A 22,015-nucleotide genomic window follows, 5' to 3' on the forward strand; every position below is an offset into this window, starting at 1 on the left:
GGAGCCTGTGCTCCGCAACGGGAGAGGCCGCAGCAGTGAGAGGCCCGCGTACCGCAAAAAAAAAAAAAAAAAAAAAACTCAGCCAACATGGGACTTCAGCTGGGCATCCGGAGGTGAAATGTTTCTGGTTATGTGAGCAGAGCTGCAGAGGGGCCTTCCCTGGGTACACAGGAAGCACCAGGGGAGCCGGAGGTGCTGAGATCACAAAGGTCCCAGGGCCGCCTGAGGAGTGGCAGTTATCCCGGAGGCCATGGGCAGGGAGTGCCCCTGGGTCCCCCGCACCACGCCAAGCACGGTGTCTGCTGAGTCGTCTCAGGAAATGCCTGCTGGTCCCTTCGCAGAGGGATGGGTGTTTGGAGGCTGTTTTAGGAGCATTGTTTCTGGGGCTGTCATTAGGGAATGGCAGGGAACAGCCAGGGACACATCTTCTGGTTTATTGTGAGGAGTCTCCCTCATCCTCAAAGCCTGGGTGTTTCTTGAGCACCTGTGTTAGACTCAAAAAATCCAGGCTCTAGAGCTTTCCGTTGGCCCTAGGAAGGGGCAGAACAGAGGAAGGGGGAGTAGAATAAACCACACAGCGTGCCTCTGTGCACCACGTGGTTGACTCATGCAGCCCTGAGAGGTTACACTGCAGACCTCTCACCGAGCCCTTCCCCGCCGCCTGTCACACAGACACCTGCCCCTGACACGTTCACCTCAGGGCCTCGGGAGAGTCGCTGGGGTGATCGCAGAGCCGCACTGAGGAGAATTGAGGACTCTGCCCTGTGAGGGGATGGGGCTCGCCTGGGTGTCAGCCCTGACTCTGAAGGAAGACCCACTGGTTCCCACCTGTGGTTGGGGGTGCCATGCCCCATGGGGGCTTTGGGTGTCGCTGCAGCCAGATGCCCGGGTAGCCCAGGAGCCTTTGAGGCCGGTGGAAAAGTGGCCGCCACCTCCTCCTTCCACTAAGGTCAGTGGTTTTAGCACCAAGTTCCCCCCATCTCTCTTTTCCCACAGTCCCTCATGACTCTCCTCACCGAGAGTCCTGAAGGACAGAAGTGAAGCAGAGGCCGGAGCTGCTGATGGGCTTGTGGACATCCCACCAGGCTGGTCCCTGAGGCCTTGAGCCTTTGCATCCGGCCCCCAGCGCGGGAGCCCACTCTCACCCGTACACCCACCGTCCCCGAGTAAGTGTCCCAGGAGAAGGGGGCTTTGCCTGCCTTGTTCTTTGCAGACAGTGCCCAGCGCAGAGCTTGACACACAGGAAGTGCTTACTAAAAATACATTTCCTTTCATGCTTCTCACCATTTCACAATACATTCATGAATGTGTGCTTGTGAAAATTTCAGACCGTGTAGAAGAGAGTCCCTTTTCTCCCTCCGCCTCCTGCCATCTCCCTCCGCAGCAACCGTGTCCCCTCTGGCACCCAGGGAACGCCCCTCACATGTCCGCGAGGATCCCTTTCCTGGGTGCCCATCACACAAGCTCACACGCCAGCTCACACAGAAAACAGGGATCAGTGTTTGTGTTTCTGAGACTTCTCCCCGCCAACACTTGACAGTATGTCTTAGAGACCATTCCACATTAGAATTTAGAGAATTGTCTCCTTCTTTTAAAGTCAACTTTTCATTCAGTATAATATACAAAAAGACAGCAAACAAATATGGGTGTAGAAGGCGATGAATTTTCCCCAAATGAACACATTGGTGTAACCATGGCCCAGATCCAGAAGTAGAACAGTTCCCGCACCCTGGGAGTCCTTGGTGCCCCCTCCCAGTTACCCGCTCCCAATGGAACATCACAGATTAGTTCCGCCTGATTTTGAAATTTATGTAAATGAATTCAAACAGTATATTCATATTATCTTTCTTGTATTGTGTCTTTCCCTTAATATTATTTGTAAGATTCTTCCAGTTGTTTTGGATAACAATTTGTTCATTTTCACTGCTGTGTACCATTCTGTTGTGTGGGTAGGCCACAGTACCTTTATCCTTGCGCTGTTGATGGACATTTAGATTGTTTCCAGTCTCTGTTATTATGAAGGATGTGCCAAAGGATATTATGGTCCCAGTCTTTTGGTGAGATATGTAGGCATGTCTGCTGGGTAGAGATCCAGGAGGAGAATTGCTGTGTCACAGAGTGTATGTATGTGTAGCTTTAGCAGATACTGCTAAATAGTTTTTCAAAGTGGTTGTACCCATTTATACGGCAGCAGCCTCTGGGGATGAGAGTTCCAGTTGCCCCACATCTTTGCTAACACTGTTATTTGTCTCTTATCATTCTTGTGAATTGCTGAGTATTATCTCATGGTATGGATGTTCCTTAGTTTGTTTATCCACTTTTATGGTGTTAGAAGAAATGTTCCTGAGAACCCCCTTAGACACAGAGGGTTTTTTTTGCACATGTGTATTTCTGTAGTATAGATTCCTAGCTGGATCAAGAAGTATAACAGATTTTCAATATTGATACATGCTGCTAAATTACCCGTCATAAAATGGCCATGACAAGTAATACACGAGCCACTAGTGAGAGTGCCGCTCTCATTACGTGTTGCTGTTTTAGGTTTCTTTTTTCTCCACAACCCCCTTTTGAAGGATGGTGAGGTGTTGAGGGTTCTTGAATCTAGCACAAGAAACACCTAAGTCAGACTGTATAAAAATGAGTGAGACGCGGTATTTAAAGGAAACATGCAATGTGACACCGACCAGCCAACAGGTATTATTTATATATTGGTTGGGGGAAACCTATTGTAATAAATAGAAATGAAGTTGAAATCTATGGGCATTTATACATTTCGGTCAAAATTATAAAACATTTGAAACTTTATTTTTTTCAAGCTGTCTGGGAAGAGTTCATCCCTGTCCTGGATGTGACCTATCCATTCAAATGGTAGTTACATGTGTATTAGCAGACCTGGGTGTATACTCAGTCAGTGCAGGCTGAGTGCTGGTTGTGTGCTGGGCAAATGATGCCTGAGTGCTATTTGAGTGCTGGGTTGTAACTACCCAACTGCTGGCAGGGCTACCAGCTTCAGGAAGGTCTGTCTCTCTGTCCAGGTGGCTACCATGCTGGTTGCCCAGTGCAGTGAGGGAAGGGCTGGGCTTCTCTGGAGTCGCTGAGAGCTTCCTCTTTCCCGGTTTTCCTTGTGAGCATAAAATGTGGAACCTTGTCAGGAAACACTTAGCGTTTCGTGCAGTCGTAGTGAGGGGACATGAAGAGATGCGTGTGAAACAGGAGGGCACTTGGGGCTGCTCTGCCTACATCTGAGAGTGTGGGAGAAGCTGGTGGGAACTTCTGCCTGAGGTTACACTTGGTCTGCGTGGTTCTTAGACTAAGCAGCGCCTACCAAACTCTGTGAATTCGACCAGGAGTTACTCAGAGAGCTGACCTGCCAGGCTGTGTGAAGGGTACAGAGGTAAGGAATGCCTGGTCCCTGACCCTGTAATGTATATGGAGAGACCATTTGTGCATGTACTTAGCCATTGCAAAAACTATGAGAGATGAATGCCAGTAGGGATGTTCAAATAATAATGCCAATAATCGTTCCTGATATTTCTCTAGAACTTAGAGTTTAGAGGACTTTTGCATCCATTGTCTCATCTCTGAGATTAAAGAGGTCAGTTTCAGAGAGACAGGTGAGAAAGGATTTCCTGGGGGGAGGTGGAATGAGCAGGGTCTTGGAGGGCAGGGCTGAGGATGGGAAAAGATGAAGCATCATAGACAAAGTGAAAGAAACGGCGTCAGCCAAGGCAAGGCCAAAGCAGCATTATTAGGGAAGGTTAGTGTGTATGTCTGAGGGAGATGGGCAGTGGAAGATAAACTTGGAAGGTAAAATGGAGCTTGGGCTTGAGCTTTATGCTGGGCTTTGAATATCAAACTAAGAAGTCTGTGTGGGTGTGTGATCACAAGGGCATTCCCTTGTGATCTATGTAACCAGGGCCATCTTGACCACATAAAAGTAAAGCCCATGACTCTGAGCTGTTTATTTTGGTAACTTCTTATCCCTAACCCTAAAGCGTCTAGAGTATGTATTTAGTATTGTATACATGTTGGATGAAGGGATGGGTTTTTGGGTGGATGGATGGATGGATGGTAGATGGGTAAATGGGTAGATGGGTAGATGATTAGGTAGATCAATTGCCTCCTCTTCCAAGTAAATCTTGATTACTCTTTCAAAAAAATCATCCATTGACCTTCTCCCTACTACAACTCTTTAGATGCTATGGAGAACAGCCAGTAAAGCTCAGGGAAATTTTGAGTTGAATATGTACAGCCCATTTTGAAGAGGACCATTGTAAGAACTGTCCCAAATTTTCCCCAACCCATTGCCCTATTTTCAGTTGTAGTTTCCCTGGGTCTTGAGATCACTGAGTGTGCAGACAGGTAAGAGTTCCACTTTGTTCCACAGCTGCCTCATAGGGGACCACAAGCTACCCCGTGAGGTCACTCTGTCTTCCTCCAGGAGATCCTGTGCTCCAGAGCCGAAGGTGCGTAAGGCATAACTCTACTTAGCCATTATCGAGATTGACCACTGTTTATGGTGTCCCAGCACATCCCCTGCCCCTAATAATACTCCCGAGTCCTATTTGCTGCTGTCTGAAATCCCACCAAGGTGAGAGAATGTGTTCTTTGGATGAAGTTACTCTTATAATTTACTAGATCCATTACAGATTAGGATTTACCTTATGGGTTTTGTGGAATAACAGAGAAAAAGGCTATAGGGAAGAGGTTCAGACCCTAGAGTTGTTTTTTTTTTTTTAACTCTAGGTAGGCAGGAAACTAGGAAATACATGGAGCTCAGAAACAAAAGGGAATATGGCGCCGCGCCCACAGCAAGCTTTACTTCCTTCGCCACTCTTGCAAGGACTTACCTTCAGAAGCCACGCTTTGCCTGATAAACCATCACTGCTTCCTAAGCCGAACTGACTGGAGTGTCAACCTAGCCACCCCCATCAACACAGGGGTTAAGGTTCTGCCTTGTCAGCGCCAGGGTGGGTTAAGCACTCCTGTGGGGTGCGGAGAGTGAGAGTATAGGTCCTCTGTGAGAGCTGGGTGGAGGGACCAATGTTGGCTCACCCAGTGGTTCATATGTGCTTGAAGCCAAGGACAGAGGTGACTCAGTTGGTCCCCGAACTAATATTTATTTACTCTCTATTATCTGAAGGTTTGTTTGAGGCAATTGCTTTGAATGTGAGTGTGTCCTTGATACGTTTCTTTTTCTTTGCGGTGAGGTTGCAGTAGGATGAGTGTGGTTTCAGAACTGAGGGAGCTGGCTTCCCTCTCTGATCTCTGGAGCTTCCCAGCTTCCCGGCTTCCTCTTTGTCTGATCCATCTCTCCTGTGGGGAGGGTCCTGAGAAGGGGAGGGAGGTTGTTCAGAGAGGCTGCTGAGATGGCTGAATGAGGCCTTTTCACGGCAACAAGAATCTAAGGAGACAAGCCCCGGAAGTGTCTTTCTTGACCCGGTGGGCAGTGGCGGCTCCAGGTTCGGCTTCTGGAGGCTCCTGTGTTCACCACCGCATCTAGAGGAACAGGACTTGGCCTGGTTGCCGAGTCTTCAGGACGGGCTGGGGTTTCCAGCCGCGGGGAGGTGTCCCCCTGGGCCTCACTGTCATTGGCCTCCTAGAGAATCAGTAGCAGCCCATTATGGCCTGAACAACCACTGGCCACTCTGGCTCTGCTGAAGGGTGACGTTGTCTTATTCACACTGGCTTGATTCACCAATCAGCTAGTGCCATGCCTTTCTTGGCATGAAAGCATCGCAGGTTTATTAACACAGTGATACCCAACTGAACAAGCATTCATGTCGCACATTACATCAAATTAACATGTACAAAATTAATATTCCTGACCTTGCTAGTGGGAAGAACAATCAATCTAGGGGAGGTTGTTATCCCGCCGCGGCCAGCCTTCCGGAGAAGTCCTGACCATTACAGCTTCAGCCACCATTTCCTTCCCCCACAGCCAAGCCTTGCACCCTAGCCTCCCTGCCCAGCTTTGGCCCTTGGGGATCCTCCTGGTTCCCGGGAGGCCCCGGTCTCCCTGGTATCATCCAAGAATGCCATTTTCTCTCTGTCTGCAGAGACTGCGACCTCTGTCATCCCAGATGGCTTGGGTGACATCTCTTGTGACTCCAGGTGGCCAGGTGGATGGAGAAGACTTGTGTTCTCTGCCGGGTTGTGACCTCCTGGGTACCAGCCACGAGCACTCCTCTAGAATCAGTTTTCTTTCTCTGCTGCCTATTTAATATCCTAACGGAGGCCCAGCAACTCAATCTAATCGCCTTGATATTACCCAGCGCGTTTAGCTAAGCTCCCCTCCACTCCATCACTCACTTCCTTCTGCCATCGCCTGGCTCTCTTGGCACCAAAAGGAAGTCTCCCATCAGAGTGCGGCTCCTTGGGACCCCCTCCCAGTCAGCAGCCAGCAGGATGTACCCCACCTGGATTTCCACCTTCTGCAGGACCCCTAAGCATCAGGGAACTGGGAGCTGCCTGGAGGGTGAACGTGTTGGTCATCACTGGCCCAGGTCTTAGCACCCTGCCTGTCTCTGCTTCTCACACCTTCCAGAGATCCTGGCAGCTCATTTTAGGGGCTCTCAGAACACCGGGGGGTAACTCTGGGCCCCAAATCAGGCTGCACCAGACAGAGAAGATGCTGCCCATGTGGCTGCACTCACAAAGGAGCCCTCCCGTCCCTGTCACAATTAGGTGGGCAACACATGCGCACAGAAGAGAGACCTGTGTAAAGAAAACCCAGAGGGGCACAGTGCACTTTGCGTGAGCCCTTCGTAAAGCAGAAATTCTTGTGTAGAGTGGATCAATCTGTCTAGAGTTTCCAGGTGTGTTTCGAACAAGGTGTAATTTAGGTGACCTTTTTCTGGGAACTTTGAGCTCTTCCTCCCGTGAAGAGACGACTCAAGGCAGAAGCTGACCTGAAGTGGGGCTGCACTCAGCCCGGAGGAGGTGGCCAGGCTGGGGGCCGGAGGCTACAGGGACGCTGGCAGCCAGAGGGCTGTGGGCCTCTGGTGGCTGCTCCCGGCGGAAGGTCACCTGACTTTAACCATGCCCCCGGGGTGGGCGGAGACTGGGAATCAAGACAGCCCGGGGACAGTGGCGGGTGTGGCTGTGGGTAGAGCTGGGCTTGAGGACGGCCCAGGCCTGGGGGGAGGCGCGTGCTGGGTCAGGGATGTTAACTTCGTACCAGTGAATCCCATGGGTGTCTGCCCCTTTCTCTCCCTCCTTTCCTTGCTCTTCATTTCCCTCCCTCCTCCTTCCCCTTCCTCTCTGGCTTGCTTCCTTTCCCACAACCCACACCTTCAGGCCGCCAGAGGGATGGGGAGCGGAACCCGTGCCCCATGGGCACCTCTCACCTCAGCAGGGCTCTCTGCTGGTCCCCGCTGCCCCTCTTCCCGAAATGCAGCTGGAGAATCTGGAGGTCTGGGGTCATCACCTCAGAGGCCTGTCTTGACAAGCATAGGACTCAGCCCAGAGGCTGTCCCAGGACCCACCTCCTGGGTGTGGGGACTGCAGCATGGGCCCGTGTACTTCCGTGGAGTCTGTGCACCTGTGCTCGTAGAGCCCTTTTCACTTGGGAAAGTCCTTTCTGCTCACTGCTTGTGACTTCCTTGTTGTTTTGCAAACACCTGGGAGGTGGGTGTGGCATCAATTGTGCCCCCCACCCCACTGCCCCCGTTCGTGGGGAAAAAAACTGGAGCCCAGAGACTTGAAGTCAGTCTCATGGTCACATGGACACCATGGGGCAGAGCAGGAGCTGAGACCCGGGTTCATTGTCTGTGACATCACTCAGTTGAACAGAAAAATGCACAACACAGGAACACCAACAAAAACGGCAGGTCCTCTCGCAGTCGAGGGTGGCACCTTCATGGCCACCTCTCCAGGTGGGGCTACTGGGGCTTCCCACCTGCCCACCCCTGCTGTTACCGGGAGTCTGCTCTGTGATGGGCCCAGGTGTGGGGTGGAGGGGAGGAGGTTCAGAGGTGACCAAGACACCTGTGATGATCTTGGTGTATTTCTGTGTCCAAGCACATCTAGAACGGTTGAGAGGACTCGGGCCTCCCTAGGCCTTTAGGCAGGGTGTTTATTAAAACTCGACTTGAATTTGATTCATGAACCAGGCAGAGTGGCCTTGGCTGTGAAGGGAGGTCAGGAATAGGGTCTACAGAGACGGGCGTGCATGAGCCCTGAGCCGGAGTCCAGAGCCAACAGCCTTCTTCACAAGCTGTCCAGTTTCAGGCATGTCGCCCACGCCTGTCTTCTGGGCAGTTCCAACTCAAGTCTCAAATGTGATCATTTGTGTGAGGGCCTGAGAGGGGCTCCTGGGGTTTGCTGAGGCCCTGGGCTCTGGGGCCTGCTCCTCCGGGGCTCCCCTGGCCAGGTGTCCTCCGCCCAGGATGGCCCAGATCATCTCTGGGGCAGAAGCAACCTCTGTCCCCAGGCTGCATCCCCTTGCTCTGCCTACCAGAGTTGGCTGAACATTTAACTGCCTTCTTGGTCATGCCCTCAGATGGTTAAATTACCCTTAACATAAAAAATCACCATATGTCTTGAAAATCTGAGTGCTCAGGAGAGGCTGAGACAAGACCTGGGTCTCCAGCCGTGGAGCTGACCCACAGCAGCACCCCAGGGCCCCTCTCCCCGCACCAGCCCTGCACCGAGACCCCCAGCTCAGGCCCTTTCCTTACCGTCCTCACCGCTAGAATAATCTCTTTTCTTTTACCTCTTCTCAAATCTCCATCACTGGTTTTCTTTCTCTCCTTCCCTCACTGCCCTTGGGGGTCTCTCTCTGTCTCTATCTCTCTCCATCTGTGTCTCTGTCTTTCTGCCTCTTTCTGTATCTCTGTCTCTTTCTCGCCACCTCTTTGTTGCTGTCTCTGTTTCTCTCTCTGTCCCTTCCCAACACCACCCTAGTCCTGGTGGATTCTTCCCTCTTTCCTGCATCTTTCTCCCGTTGTTCTCTCTCTGATTCCTGCCCCCCACTCTCTGCTCACCCTTCTCCAGCCCTATCCTTCTTCAGCCCCACCCCCTCCTCTCCCTGCCTCCTCTTCCCCCTCCATCGCAGTCATTGAGGATGGAGGATGCCCGTTCAGGGTACCAGAGGAGGTGCTCTTGTACCTTGAATGGGCCACCTGTTCCGAAGAGAGGGGAGAGGGGGTCCCAGGACGCTTTAGCCAGTAATTCACCTTCCCAGGAAGTCTTGGGAATTTGTAAACAGGGTTATAACTACAGAACCCTCATTTCAGCCCAGAAAGTGCAAAAATCCGCAGGACGGTTTACTTTGACATTGCTTCTGGGAGCAGGGCGCAGCCATGCCCTCTTTCCTTTCTCTCCAGCTCCCTCAAGTGCCGTCCTACCCCCAGCCCAGCCCCCCCCCCACCCCCCGCGGCTGGAGACCCACCCCCACAGGGACACCCCTCCGTTCCTTCATCTCCTCGTCTGGGGAGAGATGCACAACAACGGTGTGATGAAGGTGGTTCCCACTTGCCCAGAAATGAATTCCGTTATGCCCCAGCTTACTGTTTTTTTATTTATATCAAAAGTGTTAATTCCTTTTTACCTAGTGGTTGGGTTTAGTTAATGATGATAATAAATATTAATGAGGTTGCTGCTGCCTCCAGACCTTCTGATTGCTGCACTGGCTGGCTCCTCACTCCTTGGACAGTCCACTGTCCCTGTGGCCACGTCTTGGAAGGCACAAGCCCCAGGGAGCTGTGGGAGGGGACTCAGGACCCTCCTGGAGGGGCAGGCATGGGATCCAATGGGGATGGGGCATCAGGGAAGACTCTGATGCGGCAGAAGCTCAGTCCATGCTCCTTCTGTGTGATTGCCTCAGGGATTTAGTCAAATGCCCTTTATACTGACTCCTGAGGGGTCCCCACAGAGGGCTTGGGAGTGTCCCATTTAACTTGTTGGAACTGAAGTTTCCTAGGCTGCAAAAGGGAAATCATTTTAGCCACCTGCCAGGGCCATTGAAAGGATCAAATGCAGTGAATGTGAAAATGGTTCATAAACATGCACATATTAGGTAGGAGTGTGGTTTTTTCATCGCTTGACATTCCAGGGCATTGGGCTGTGGAACGTTGTAGAAAGCCTTCGTAAGCGTGAGAGCTTTTTGTTTCTCATGAACATGCATCTCTACCCAAGAGTCCCATTTGGTTCTGGGCATGCCAAGTTCTTGAGTTCATCCAGTTGTCCAAAAATGTGTCCTCGGCCCTCAGCTTTGGGGTGTTGGATTGACGTCTTGCCGCCTGAAGAGCTTACATTTCATTGAAGGGGAGAGCAGGTGGGGATGTAATAGGGAAGCAGTCACAGCAACTGCTAAGGATTCGCCTCTTGGAGAGGAACTTTTTCCACTGAGCGACTTGGGGAAAAATGAAACACAGGCCCCAGTCCATCCTCCCTTGAGTTTCCAGTCTCGTGTGTTTCTTTGCATCTTTGCAGCTGATGATTTGGTTTGAATGCGAGTCCCTCCCCTTACAGTTCAGGGCATCCTGTGCTGGAACCGGCAGCAGAGGTCTCTATTTTAATAGTATTTGTTCAAGAGAAAACAGTGATGCTTATGCATTCTTGGAGAGGTGTACTGGGATGTGGGCACAGCCAGGGGTGGCCCCAGTGCAAGGAGACCACCATCTGGGGGACTTCCTCCCCTCTTCCTCAGTGGAGGGTTCTGTCATCCTGTCCCCCAGAGGCCAGCCCTCATGCCACTCACACTGAGAAAACGGATCCAGGAAGGACTTTGGATCAGACCCCAGCACATCTGCTTTCTCTGGGACCAGCTGGAGTCTGGATCCATCTAGAAGTTTTAGCAACTATTTAGGAGGTTTGAAGAAGTCATCTATGGTGTTCATTCATTCATTCACTCATTCATTCCGTGGATGTGTGTTGAGTGGCTACTCTGGGCCAGACAGTAGGGTTGCAGCAGATTCTTTTTGCAGGGGGGGCTGGTCCCGACCCCATGAAGCTGACAGTCTGTTGGAACACCCTGGAACATCTCCTGTAAGCTAGAGATTTCAGTGGTGTGCCTTGTAAAAAGAAGGGAGCGGGTGGCGTGCTAAGGGGACAAAGTTGGGGTCAAGAAGCCCCCTTTCCCAGATATTACATTCCACTGCAGCCCAGGGAGGCGTAGATGGCTCCCCCTCCTCTTCTTTGAATCTGCCCTAGGGTTTGTTTTTGTTTGTTTGTTTGGTTGTTTTTTTGTGGTACGCGGGCCTCTCACTGTTGTGGCCTCTCCCGTTGCGGAGCACAGGCTCCGGACGCACAGGCCCAGCGGCCACGGCCCACGGGCCCAGCCGCTCCGCGGCATGCGGGACCCTCTCGGACCGGGGCACGAACCCGCGTCCCCCGCACCGGCAGGCGGACTCCCAACCACTGCGCCACCAGGGAAGCCCTGCCCCAGGGTTTCCAGCGCAGGAGGCAGCAATGCAGAGTTAGAGGCTCTGGCACGTTCTAGAAGCCGAGAGGCTGGAGAGGAAGTAGGGCCGAGATGGTGGAGGACTCTGGGGCAATGGAGGTCACTGAGGATGTTCCACGGGCGGGGGTGGGGCGTTACCCACCCGCTGAATGATAAGGATCCTGTGGCTTCTGTCTGGAGAACAGAGGGAAGGGGCTGGGGCTGGAGTCAGGGCTTCCTTGAGGAGGGGTGAGAGATGCTGGGGGTCGGAGGGGACAGAGGCTGGAAACAAGCATCTTGCTGCTGGACGTGACCTCCTATCAACCTCTTTCCAAAGCAGGGAGCAAGTGTCTGTTGCTCACCTACTATGTGCAGAATTGTAAGAGGTCAGTGGGCCCTTGGCCTTGGAGAATCCAGACAGGAACAGAAGGAGAAAGTTAAGCAGAAAGTTAAATAGCAGCAGGGATCAAAATAACCGTCCACAGTAGCAAAGCCTCCCAAGGCCTGATTACCTGTGCGCGATTACCTGTCAGGTCCAAGCCGGGGACGGGGCCTGCCATCGGCTCCCTGACCGGAGGGACCCCTGATGGCCACCTCGGTGGGGCCGGCTTCTCACCCAGTGCCCCCCAAGCCCCCTGTTGACCTCTCACTGTCCACCCAGTCTGTGATGGAGACACCCAGTCCCCCTCCCCTCCTGGCCTGATCCGGGGCATCAACTGTCCCAGTGAGGACGTTCTTCCTTCTCCCCGGCTGGGGACTTTGCTGCTTAGTGCAGAGCAGAGGGGGATAAAGGAGTGACTTAACCGCTGCGTGCTTGGGAGGAGCAGTGCGTGGAGGGGGTGAGCCACAGCAAGTGGGCTTTGCCTCACTTCTTTACCCTTTCCTCCGAAAAGCCACGAAACAGAGACATAGAGGAGGAGGGCCTTACAGATCAGGCCGCAGTGCCCTGTCACTTACACCTGGGGAAATGGAGGCCGAGAGAAAGAAAAGGATATCCTGGCGGGGGTGGGGCGCGATCAGAATTAGTGGAATGAATGAACCTTTCCATCCCTTCGTCCCCTCTGCCGTCTCTCTGGGCCCGTTTCAGCTTTCTCACCACTTTTTGAAGTTCAGTCATCAAGAGTGGATGTGATATTCTCGGAGGAGTGCAATTATTGCAAAACATAGTGGAAGGATTTGTGCTTTGCCCTCCAAGTACTTCTTGCTGTTGGGTCTGAAAAGAAAATGGCTGTTTTAGGAGGTGGTGAGGTCCCTGTCAGGGCAGTGTGCAAGGGTACGTGTAAGGAGCCTCAGAAACCATGACAAGGGTGCTGTGTGGGGTGATGCCACGTCTCCCAGGATCCAGGGCCTCTTGGCCCCGAAGCTTTTTAATTTTCCTCAGAGTAGGATTTGGTTCCCACCAGGGGGCTTGGCCTTACTTTTCTTTCAATATTAATTTCCTCCTCAGTCATCAGACCGATGACATTCTGATACTGCTGTGCGATTTACAAGGCATATTGGAGTTCGCTGGGGGCCAGCTCAGGGTGGGAGCCGGCCAGGCCGATGATGGTGCGTGTGTGTGCTATGGGGGGCGCTCCAGACAGCCTGCTGTGCTCCCCACACCGTGCCGAGGCTTCCACGGGGGCCGCGCTGCTCCTGGGTGGGAGGTGAGGTGGCAGAGCCACCAATATTCCCTTAGCTGGTGGCCTTCATGCCACATTGGGCTCTTTCATGTCCACCGTTGGCTCTGGCTTCTTTTGCCTGCCTGGTGTCTCTCTCCTGTAGTGGCCAGATGGGGCCGTTTCTGGATTCCTGCGTCTTCTAGACTGAATTCCATGGGAGCCGTGATGGGTGTGGGTCACGCTGCGGACTGTGGCTCCCAGGGCCATCTCCGGGAGAGAAGGGGCTCTGGGATCTACCCTGTTCACACGGGGCCGGGCAGGGACACAGGCCATTGTGGTTTTCCCCTTCCTTCCAGACTCAGTGTTCCAAATGAGGCCCCTTGGATGCAAACGTTATACCTACTCGCACCCAGTGCGTTTCCGCAGACAGTCAAATCCACATCGCCCTGCTCTAGCTCCTCTACGAGAGTAATGCAGATCTGCCTGGATGCTCTGACCTGGTCCTGCTGGGTGTCCCCTGGCCAGGGTGGTCGGCTGACCGGGTTTGCCCAGGACTGAGAGGATCCCCGGGATGTGGAACTTTGGGTGCTGAAACCAGAAGAGTTCCAGGCAAACTGTGACTCTTGGTCACTGTGCCCCCAGCTCCCCTCCCTGAAGACCTGTGAGCCCTGTTGGGGTTTGAGTGTGCTGAAGCTGAGGATGGTGTGCAGAGGGGGAGATACCTTCTTTCCTTTTTGTTTTCCTCTTCCTTTCCCAACAAGAGCATTCATCTTCCCCCTTGTGACCAGCACCGTAGTCCGCTATCCACTGTGGCCCTGGCCCTAGGAAAAGAGCTTGTTTGCCATGTTAACTTGTCAGCTCCAAGTGCACGGCCTTAAACTGAAGGTTCACCACAGCTGACGGGAGCAGGGCACTTTCTTCTGGTCATTTGTGAAGGACATTCCACAGCTCCAGCCCAAGACTCTTGCTTCACTGTTTGCATATAAGCAGAAGCACCCCTGCCTCTACAGCTGATCCGAATGTGTGTACCTGGGACACTTCCCATCCAAATTCAAATCACCTCAGTGTTGGGATGTCGGTAGTTTCTCAGCTTAGAAATCTTGGTGCTCAAAGGGGTCTTAGGAAAGAAGAAAATCACACATGACCTGGATGGAAGAGCTAGGGGAAATATCTGTGTGTCTTCCTGGGAATCTTCTTTGAGTCATTTCACGGCTTGGTTTTGTTTTCTTTTTCTGGTGTGAAATTGATCTGGGGCCCGATCTTTAAAGTTATGGGAGTGAATTCCACAAACAAAGTTTCCTTTTCTTTCCTAGGAGCTTTTAATCAGCCATGCAGTTAGCACTGTGCCATTCCAGCTGCCTCACACACTCAGCCACTGGCCTTTAGAAGCAAACAGGTATTGAGGAGCTGACAAGAAATTACTTTTCACCCCTTTTCTGGCTTAACATTGTCACTCACCACAGGGCTGGCCACGCCTAATTGTTCACGAGATCAGCCCAAGTTGGTTTACAGTGTCAGGCAAGCTCCAGTAAGGAAAAACCAAAGTCACTGAGTACAAAAGAATGAAAAAAAAAAATCACTCGGTTCCATGAATGCAAGTGTTCTCGTGGCTTTGCATCTCTGGAGTGCGCCTTCCAGAACCCATGGCTGCTCAGCCCTCCTCAGAGCACCTCCACCTGCTCAGAAGTACAGGCTGGATTTACATCCCCAGTTACATTGCTTCCAGAAAGACAGGATCCCTGTTGGATGCCCATGAAGCTTATGCTGAGTAAATATTGACAAAGTAGTCTAAAGAGCAAACACTTTGACATTTGTAAGGTCCACTGGAAGGTCTTGTATATATTTATACAGCAGGAATGAGCACCGCATACCAATTTGCCTGAACTTGTTCTGACATAATTCTGCACGGATAGTGTGTGTGCCGGTAGCTGAGAACGGCTGAGTGTACACATGGGGGACACGGCCAGGGCTGGGTGGTGGCGTGACTCTGGGTCAGAGTCTTCCCTCCCATCTAGAACAAACCAACACCTGTCCAAGCTTCTATAAGGAAACTTACTTTAAGCTTCGATAAGACCTACTTTTTCAGAAGGAAGACAGAAAAAGAAAAAAAGCCACAAAAAACCTTGTTTTTAATTTATTGCAATTGATGTACTTTCTTTTTACTTTGTGAAAATTGTATTGATGTTTTTGTGCTTTATATTTATTAAAGATTGAGCCTCAAAAATGTAATGAGTAAAAAATGCTTGCTTAATTTAAATTGTGAATCTGTCTGTTAAGAAATGCATTAGGGGTAGGAGAAGCATAAGACGTATTAATTGACAGACAGGAACTGCTGTCTCTGAGGTTGATACAAGTAATTTATTACTTTAGAAATGAATGCCACCTCCAGAATGTGCTTCATTAATTTCAAATTTAGTTTTAATTTCAAGCTGTTGCCCCTTGAGAAGAAGAAGGTGGCAAATTATGTTTGAAGAGCAGTTTTTTTTTTTTTTTTTTTTGCTCCAAAGAAGCACCACATTTTAACTATTTAATTTTACAAATAAATGTGCCTGTCTGCTTTGCTGCGTTTTCCCGAGAGCCGAGAAAATGTTCTAGGTAAGATCAACACTTACTAATGCTTTTCTCTCTTTCTTTCTTTCTTTCTTCTCTCCTTCTCCCCGTGTCCCTTCGTTCCATCCTACTTGTCCCACCTGTTATATCACGGCAGCCTATGTTTCAGATGAGCTAAAGGCTGCCGCCCTGGTAGACGAAGATATAGACCCAGAGGAGAGCCTGGCAGATGGGGAGCCCTCGGCTAAGTACATGTGCCCAGAAAAGGAGCTCAGCAAGACCTGCCCCAGCTACCAGAACTCCCCAGTGGCTGAGTTTTCCAGCCACGAGATGGACAGTGAGTCCCACGTCAGTGAGACCAGTGACCGGATGGCCGACTTTGAAAGCGGCTCCATCAAGAACGAAGAGGAGGCCAAGGAGGTGGCGGTCCCAGCGGAAGACACGACCGTGGCGGACAGCCTGGAGCAGATGAAGGCCGTGTACAACAACTTCCTCTCCAACTCCTACTGGTCCAGCCTCACCCTCAACCTGCACCAGCCGGCCTCGGAGAAGAACAACGGAAGCAGCGGCAGCAGCAGCAGCAGCAGCAGCAGCTGCGGCAGCGGGAGCTTCGACTGGCACCAGAGCGCCGTGGCCAAGACCCTGCAGCAGGTGTCACAGGGCCGCACGCTGCCCGAGCCCAGCCTGTTCAGCACCGTGCAGCTGTACCGGCAGAGCAGCAGGCTCTACGGCTCCATCTTCACTGGGGCCAGCAAGTTCCGCTGCAAAGACTGCAGCGCCGCCTACGACACCCTGGTGGAGTTGACGGTGCACATGAACGAGACGGGGCACTACCGCGACGACAACCACGAGACTGACAACAACAACCCCAAGCGCTGGTCCAAGCCCCGCAAACGCTCGCTGCTGGAAATGGAGGGGAAGGAGGACGCCCAGAAGGTGTTGAAGTGCATGTACTGCGGCCACTCGTTTGAGTCCCTCCAGGACTTGAGTGTCCATATGATCAAAACGAAACACTACCAAAAAGTGCCTCTGAAGGAACCTGTCGCTCCCGTCGCAGCCAAAATCATCCCCGCCGCTCGCAAGAAGGCCTCGCTGGAGCTGGAGCTCCCCAGCTCCCCGGACTCCACCGGCGGCACCCCCAAAGCTGCCGCGGCGGACACGAACGACGTGCTTCAGAAGAACTCCAACCCGTACATCACGCCAAATAACCGCTACGGCCACCAGAACGGGGCCAGCTACGCCTGGCACTTCGAGGCCCGCAAGTCCCAGATCCTCAAGTGCATGGAGTGCGGCAGCTCGCACGACACGCTGCAGGAGCTCACGGCCCACATGATGGTGACTGGCCACTTCATCAAGGTCACCAGCTCGGCCATGAAGAAGGGGAAGCCCATCATGGAGACGCCTGTCACGCCCAGCATCACCACCCTGCTGGATGAGAAGGTGCAGTCCGTGCCCCTGGCCGCCACCGCCTTCACGTCCCCCTCCAACACGCCCGCCAGCGTCTCCCCGAAACTGAACGTGGAGGTCAAGAAGGAGGCCGACAAGGAGAAAGCGGTCACTGACGAGAAGCCTAAGGAAAAGGAGAAGGCCTGTGAGGAGGAGGAGAAGTACGACATCTCTTCCAAGTACCACTATTTGACGGAGAACGACTTAGAAGAGAGTCCCAAGGGGGGGCTCGATATCCTCAAGTCCCTAGAAAACACAGTGACATCTGCCATCAATAAGGCCCAGAACGGCACCCCCAGCTGGGGGGGCTACCCCAGCATCCACGCCGCCTACCAGCTCCCCAACATGATGAAGCTGTCTCTGGGCTCCGCGGGGAAGAGCGCACCCCTGAAGCCCATGTTTGGCAACAGTGACATCGTGTCCCCCACCAAGAACCAGACCCTGACCTCTCCGCCGGGCAGCCAGACCTCACCCATGCCCAAGACAAACTTTCATGCCATGGAGGAGCTGGTGAAAAAAGTCACCGAGAAAGTTGCCAAAGTTGAGGAGAAAATGAAGGAACCCGAGGGCAAGCTTTCTCCGCCCAAGCGGGCCACCCCGTCCCCGTGCAGCAGCGATATCAGCGAGCCCGTCAGGATGGAGGCGTCCAGCGATGGGGGCTTCAAAAGCCAGGAGGACAGCCCCAGCCCCCAGCGGGACGGCTGCAAGGAAGGGAGCCCCCCGGCAGAGCCGGTGGAGAACGGCAAGGACCCGGTGAAGCCCACGGGCAGCGGCCTGAACAGCAGCACGGCCATCATCACTGACCACCCGCCGGAGCAGCCCTTCGTTAACCCTCTGAGCGCCCTCCAGTCGGTCATGAACATCCACCTGGGCAAGGCTGCCAAGCCCTCCCTACCTGCCCTCGACCCCATGAGCATGCTTTTCAAGATGAGCAACAGCCTGGCCGAGAAGGCAGCGGTGGCCACCCCACCGCCCCTGCAGTCCAAGAAGGTGGACCACCTCGACCGCTATTTCTACCACGTCAACAACGACCAACCCATAGACTTGACAAAAGGCAAGAGCGACAAAGGCTGCTCTTTGGGTTCAGTGCTTTTGTCACCCACGTCCACATCCCCAGCAACCTCCTCATCCACGGTGACAACGGCAAAGACGTCTGCCGTCGTATCGTTCATGTCCAACTCGCCGCTCCGCGAGAACGCCTTGTCAGACATATCCGATATGCTGAAAAACTTGACAGAGAGCCACACGTCAAAGTCCTCCACCCCTTCCAGCATCTCCGAGAAGTCTGACATTGACGGGGCCACCCTGGAGGAGGCCGAGGAGGTGACGCCTGCGCAAAAGAGGAAGGGCCGCCAATCAAACTGGAACCCCCAGCACCTGCTGATTCTCCAGGCCCAGTTTGCCGCCAGCCTCCGGCAGACCTCAGAGGGCAAGTACATCATGTCGGACCTGAGCCCCCAGGAGCGCATGCACATCTCAAGGTTCACCGGGCTCTCCATGACCACCATCAGCCACTGGCTGGCCAACGTGAAGTACCAGCTGCGAAGGACAGGTGGAACAAAGTTCCTCAAAAACTTGGACACCGGTCACCCCGTGTTCTTTTGTAATGACTGCGCGTCACAAATCAGGACTCCCTCCACGTACATCAGCCATCTCGAGTCACACCTGGGCTTCCGGCTACGGGATTTGTCCAAACTGTCCGCCGAGCAGATTAACAATCAGATAGCACAAACCAAGTCACCGTCGGAAAAATTGGTGACGTCCTCCCCCGAGGAGGACCTGGGGACCTCCTACCAGTGCAAACTTTGCAATCGGACCTTTGCAAGCAAGCATGCGGTTAAACTTCACCTCAGCAAAACACACGGGAAATCCCCAGAGGACCACCTTCTGTACGTTTCCGAGTTAGAGAAGCAGTAGCGTTTGCTTTTGATGAAAACGACTGTGATTTGCTTTGAGGGAAACTGTTGCAGGCACCTTAAGGCCCCTCTGTCTTGTTCTAGGCACATGTTCTTATTTTAACTGCAGAGGATCACTCTGGGCTGGACTGTTTTGTATAACTGTACAGTGTTTAATAGAGGTGCATACTCAGCTGTTGTCACTGGTAAAATATGAAGGTTAAAACGCGGTGGTAAGTGTTTGGAACTTTGTGTAAATGGGATTTAGTTGTGAGCACCCCCCGATGCTTCAAGCTGCATGCATTAACAGACAGTTTAATTAAGCATTTATGACGAAACCGGCCACATTTTTCCACGCGGCCGAGTGTGCTGGCATTTTTCACCCTTTCATCTTTAGCCCTCTGAGTACTTTGAAGCACTTTTGCATTAATTTGGTTAAAAAATAAAATAAAATAATAATAATGTATGAAGCTCTGTTTTTTAAATTCCGTACCAGCTTAGTTATAATTAATAATATGAACCTCCATTTATGCAGGTCTGCAGGGGTATAACGCGCCTTGAAATTTAAAAGAATATTATTTTCACATTGAAACATAGATGTATATATTGTATAGATTTCAGACTCTCTCATGAAAAATGTGATTGTGGGTAAATGACCTTTTTTCCTGCATTTATAGCAACAGTGTTTTATGTACCTGCTATGCTCTGGGCATAAGCCATGCCTATGTATAGTGTATATTTCTTTTTCCTTTTTTTTTTAAGGTCTATGGGTTTTGTTTTTTTACATGCAAACATTGTAAATTATACAGAAGATACCACAGATAACATTTATAAAGTATACAGAAACATTATCTGAAAGCAAAGTATGATTGTTTGTTTTGCTATACAGTACATCTATATTGATAGAGGTTCACATTTAAATTATACATATTTATTAGCATCATATTATCATTTGTTTTGAGCAGTCTCAATAAACGAGGCCAGGAAATCCATCTATGGCAGGCATCATAACTATTTTGCACATGATTTTTAAAGGTATTTATTAGAAATCAAAAAAAAAAAACGCTCAAAATAAACTCAGCGCTCAAAGGGTTAAGTCTATTTCAAAAGGAAAAAAAAAAAAAGAACAAAAAAAGAGAGAGCGAGAACTTGTACTGTATTTCCTAAACATTGATAAAGCCTTTAAAATGTTTGTACTGTAATACTTTGCTTAAAAGTCACGAGGCATTCTGTGATACAACCTCTTTTACTTATTTATAAGCCCTCTTGGTTGCTATTCCATATTGTAGGATGCCTTTTTTATTTCAATTGGTAACTTTCTGTTTTGTTCTTCCTAATTATTCTCCCAAGATCCCACACTGCAGCTTTATCTTTAGGCTTATGAAAGGTAACCCGTGGTTACCGGCTCTCCAAGTGATTCTGTTCTTCTCCATTTTTGGCAGTTAATTTGCAGAAGTAACTGACAGCTGACACCATATGAGAACCTATGTATAAAATATTGGCATGTAAACAGCACAGACACTCTGTGCCCTGTTTTGTTGTTGACAATGAACCACCATTATGTGACTCTTCATATAACCCTCTTTTCTACGGCAGCATTAAAATTGTCTTTTTGCTATAATTTTGTGTTGCGTTCACAATTACGTCTGAAATGTGCTACGACTAACGAGCACATTAAAATTAAATTGTATGCGATCTGTTTATGACTGAGTTGGTTGCTGTGTCTGCCAGGTGCTGGCAGTCGGAAGCCGCCCGTAAATCAGGGGAGTTTTAGTGAACTTTGGGTTTGGAGAGCAGCAAACATTCACTTAGAGGCGGCGTGGACAGAATTTTCCCCAAGAATAAAAATGGAAAAAAGAAAGGAAGATGTTCCCGTGAGGTTAGATTCTCGCTGGGAAGGCGATGCTGTCAAACAGCGGTAGTGGAGCTTCGGTCACACCTGGCGACCCGCGTGGGGGCCGGAGGTTGGTCTCCCATCTGCATGAGAGAAGTCGAAGTCAGGGCCCAGAGCCCTGCTCGAGGGAGATGGGGAAGAAAGGTTTTTGGAAGACTCAGGGCAGGGCGGCTCCTTCCTGTTGATTCGGGATTTTCAAGGAGCAGAAAACAGAGCCCAGCTGGGCAGGTGGACCCTGGGGTCCACACTGTCTCTCTCTTGTGCTAAAGCAAGCCCAGATAACGAGGTGTAGGGGGACAGGGAGCCTGAACCCATCCACGGGAGGAGTGGGGAGAGCATTTATGTGATAATCACAAGCTTTCATTAGCCCTGGCAAATTATGCCAACAAAACGCTGGGAACATATCATGTAAAATTGTAAAATACCTTTATTACTATATTCAGACTACTCTTGCAGTTATGTGGAATCGTAGCTCCTAACCTAGAATTATACAAATGAGAGACGTATTACATCCATGTAATATATAAAACACCTCCACGTTAAAAAAAATATACGCTTTTATTAAAAATTTAAATTAAGCCCTTTCAGAGATGTTCAGCAACACGCCTACGTTTTTTTCTGTTCATTCCCACCCCTTTGTGTCAAGATGAGGCCAAAATTTCTGTCTGCTCTACTTTCTCTCGGCAATCCATCTCTCTCCGGGTTTTTAGAGAGAACCTCACTAGAGTTTAAAACGGGTTTTTGGCAAGTAGGGAGGTGTGTGCTGGCTCTACTCTCGCCTTGTAATGCAGGCACACTGTTGGGCTATACCCGCGGGCGGTGCAGACGGGTCTTTCCCTTCTGGGTCACGGGCCTTGTCCCCTTTCCCATCTCTTCCAGGGTGGCCGCAGAAGTCCCTCCCAGAGCGGTTCTTCTCCCTGTCCGCCCTTACCTGGAAGGAGGCCTGGGACACCATACGTTTCCCTGGGGGGCCGGCTCCCCTTGGAACCGGCTCAGGGGACAGAGACACCCTCCCTCCCGTGCCTTCCGCATCTTCACATCCTGGAGCCCAGATTTCCACTCTTGAATTTTTCACAGGTTAAATATAGCATTGGTTTATTAGAATCCAAAGTCCTGCATCTAACAGATTAAACTGACAACACTTCCATCACCACCAGGGCCCATGTGGCTTGAAGGGAGATGGCATTTGTGCAAGTGATGCTGGAAACCCCGCCCCCCTTTACGGTTTGGGAGAAGAAACTGA

General features: G+C 51.3%; 1 protein-coding gene across 3 annotated transcripts in view; it reads left to right on the forward strand.

Annotated features, from left to right (window-relative positions):
- The window catches only part of TSHZ3 (teashirt zinc finger homeobox 3), a 79,308-nt gene extending 58,846 nt beyond the window's left edge, over positions 1–20,462 (forward strand). Inside the window, exons 2-3 of one of the 3 annotated variants that reach the window (XM_024132551.3) lie at positions 14,301–14,383; positions 15,695–20,462. In XM_024132551.3, the coding sequence (XP_023988319.1) occupies positions 15,790–18,900 (3,111 nt within the window). In that variant the 5' untranslated portion in view covers positions 14,301–14,383; positions 15,695–15,789 and the 3' untranslated portion in view covers positions 18,901–20,462. Of the gene's footprint in view, positions 1–13,769; positions 14,384–15,694 lie in introns of those variants that run through there. The other 2 variants (XM_055078967.1, XM_024132550.3) reach the window with 2 other exon arrangements.
- The last annotated feature ends 1,553 nt before the right edge of the window (positions 20,463–22,015 follow it).

This window comes from Physeter macrocephalus, chromosome 17 (genome assembly GCF_002837175.3).
Source record: "Physeter macrocephalus isolate SW-GA chromosome 17, ASM283717v5, whole genome shotgun sequence".
Classification (NCBI taxonomy): Eukaryota; Metazoa; Chordata; class Mammalia; order Artiodactyla; family Physeteridae; genus Physeter; species Physeter macrocephalus.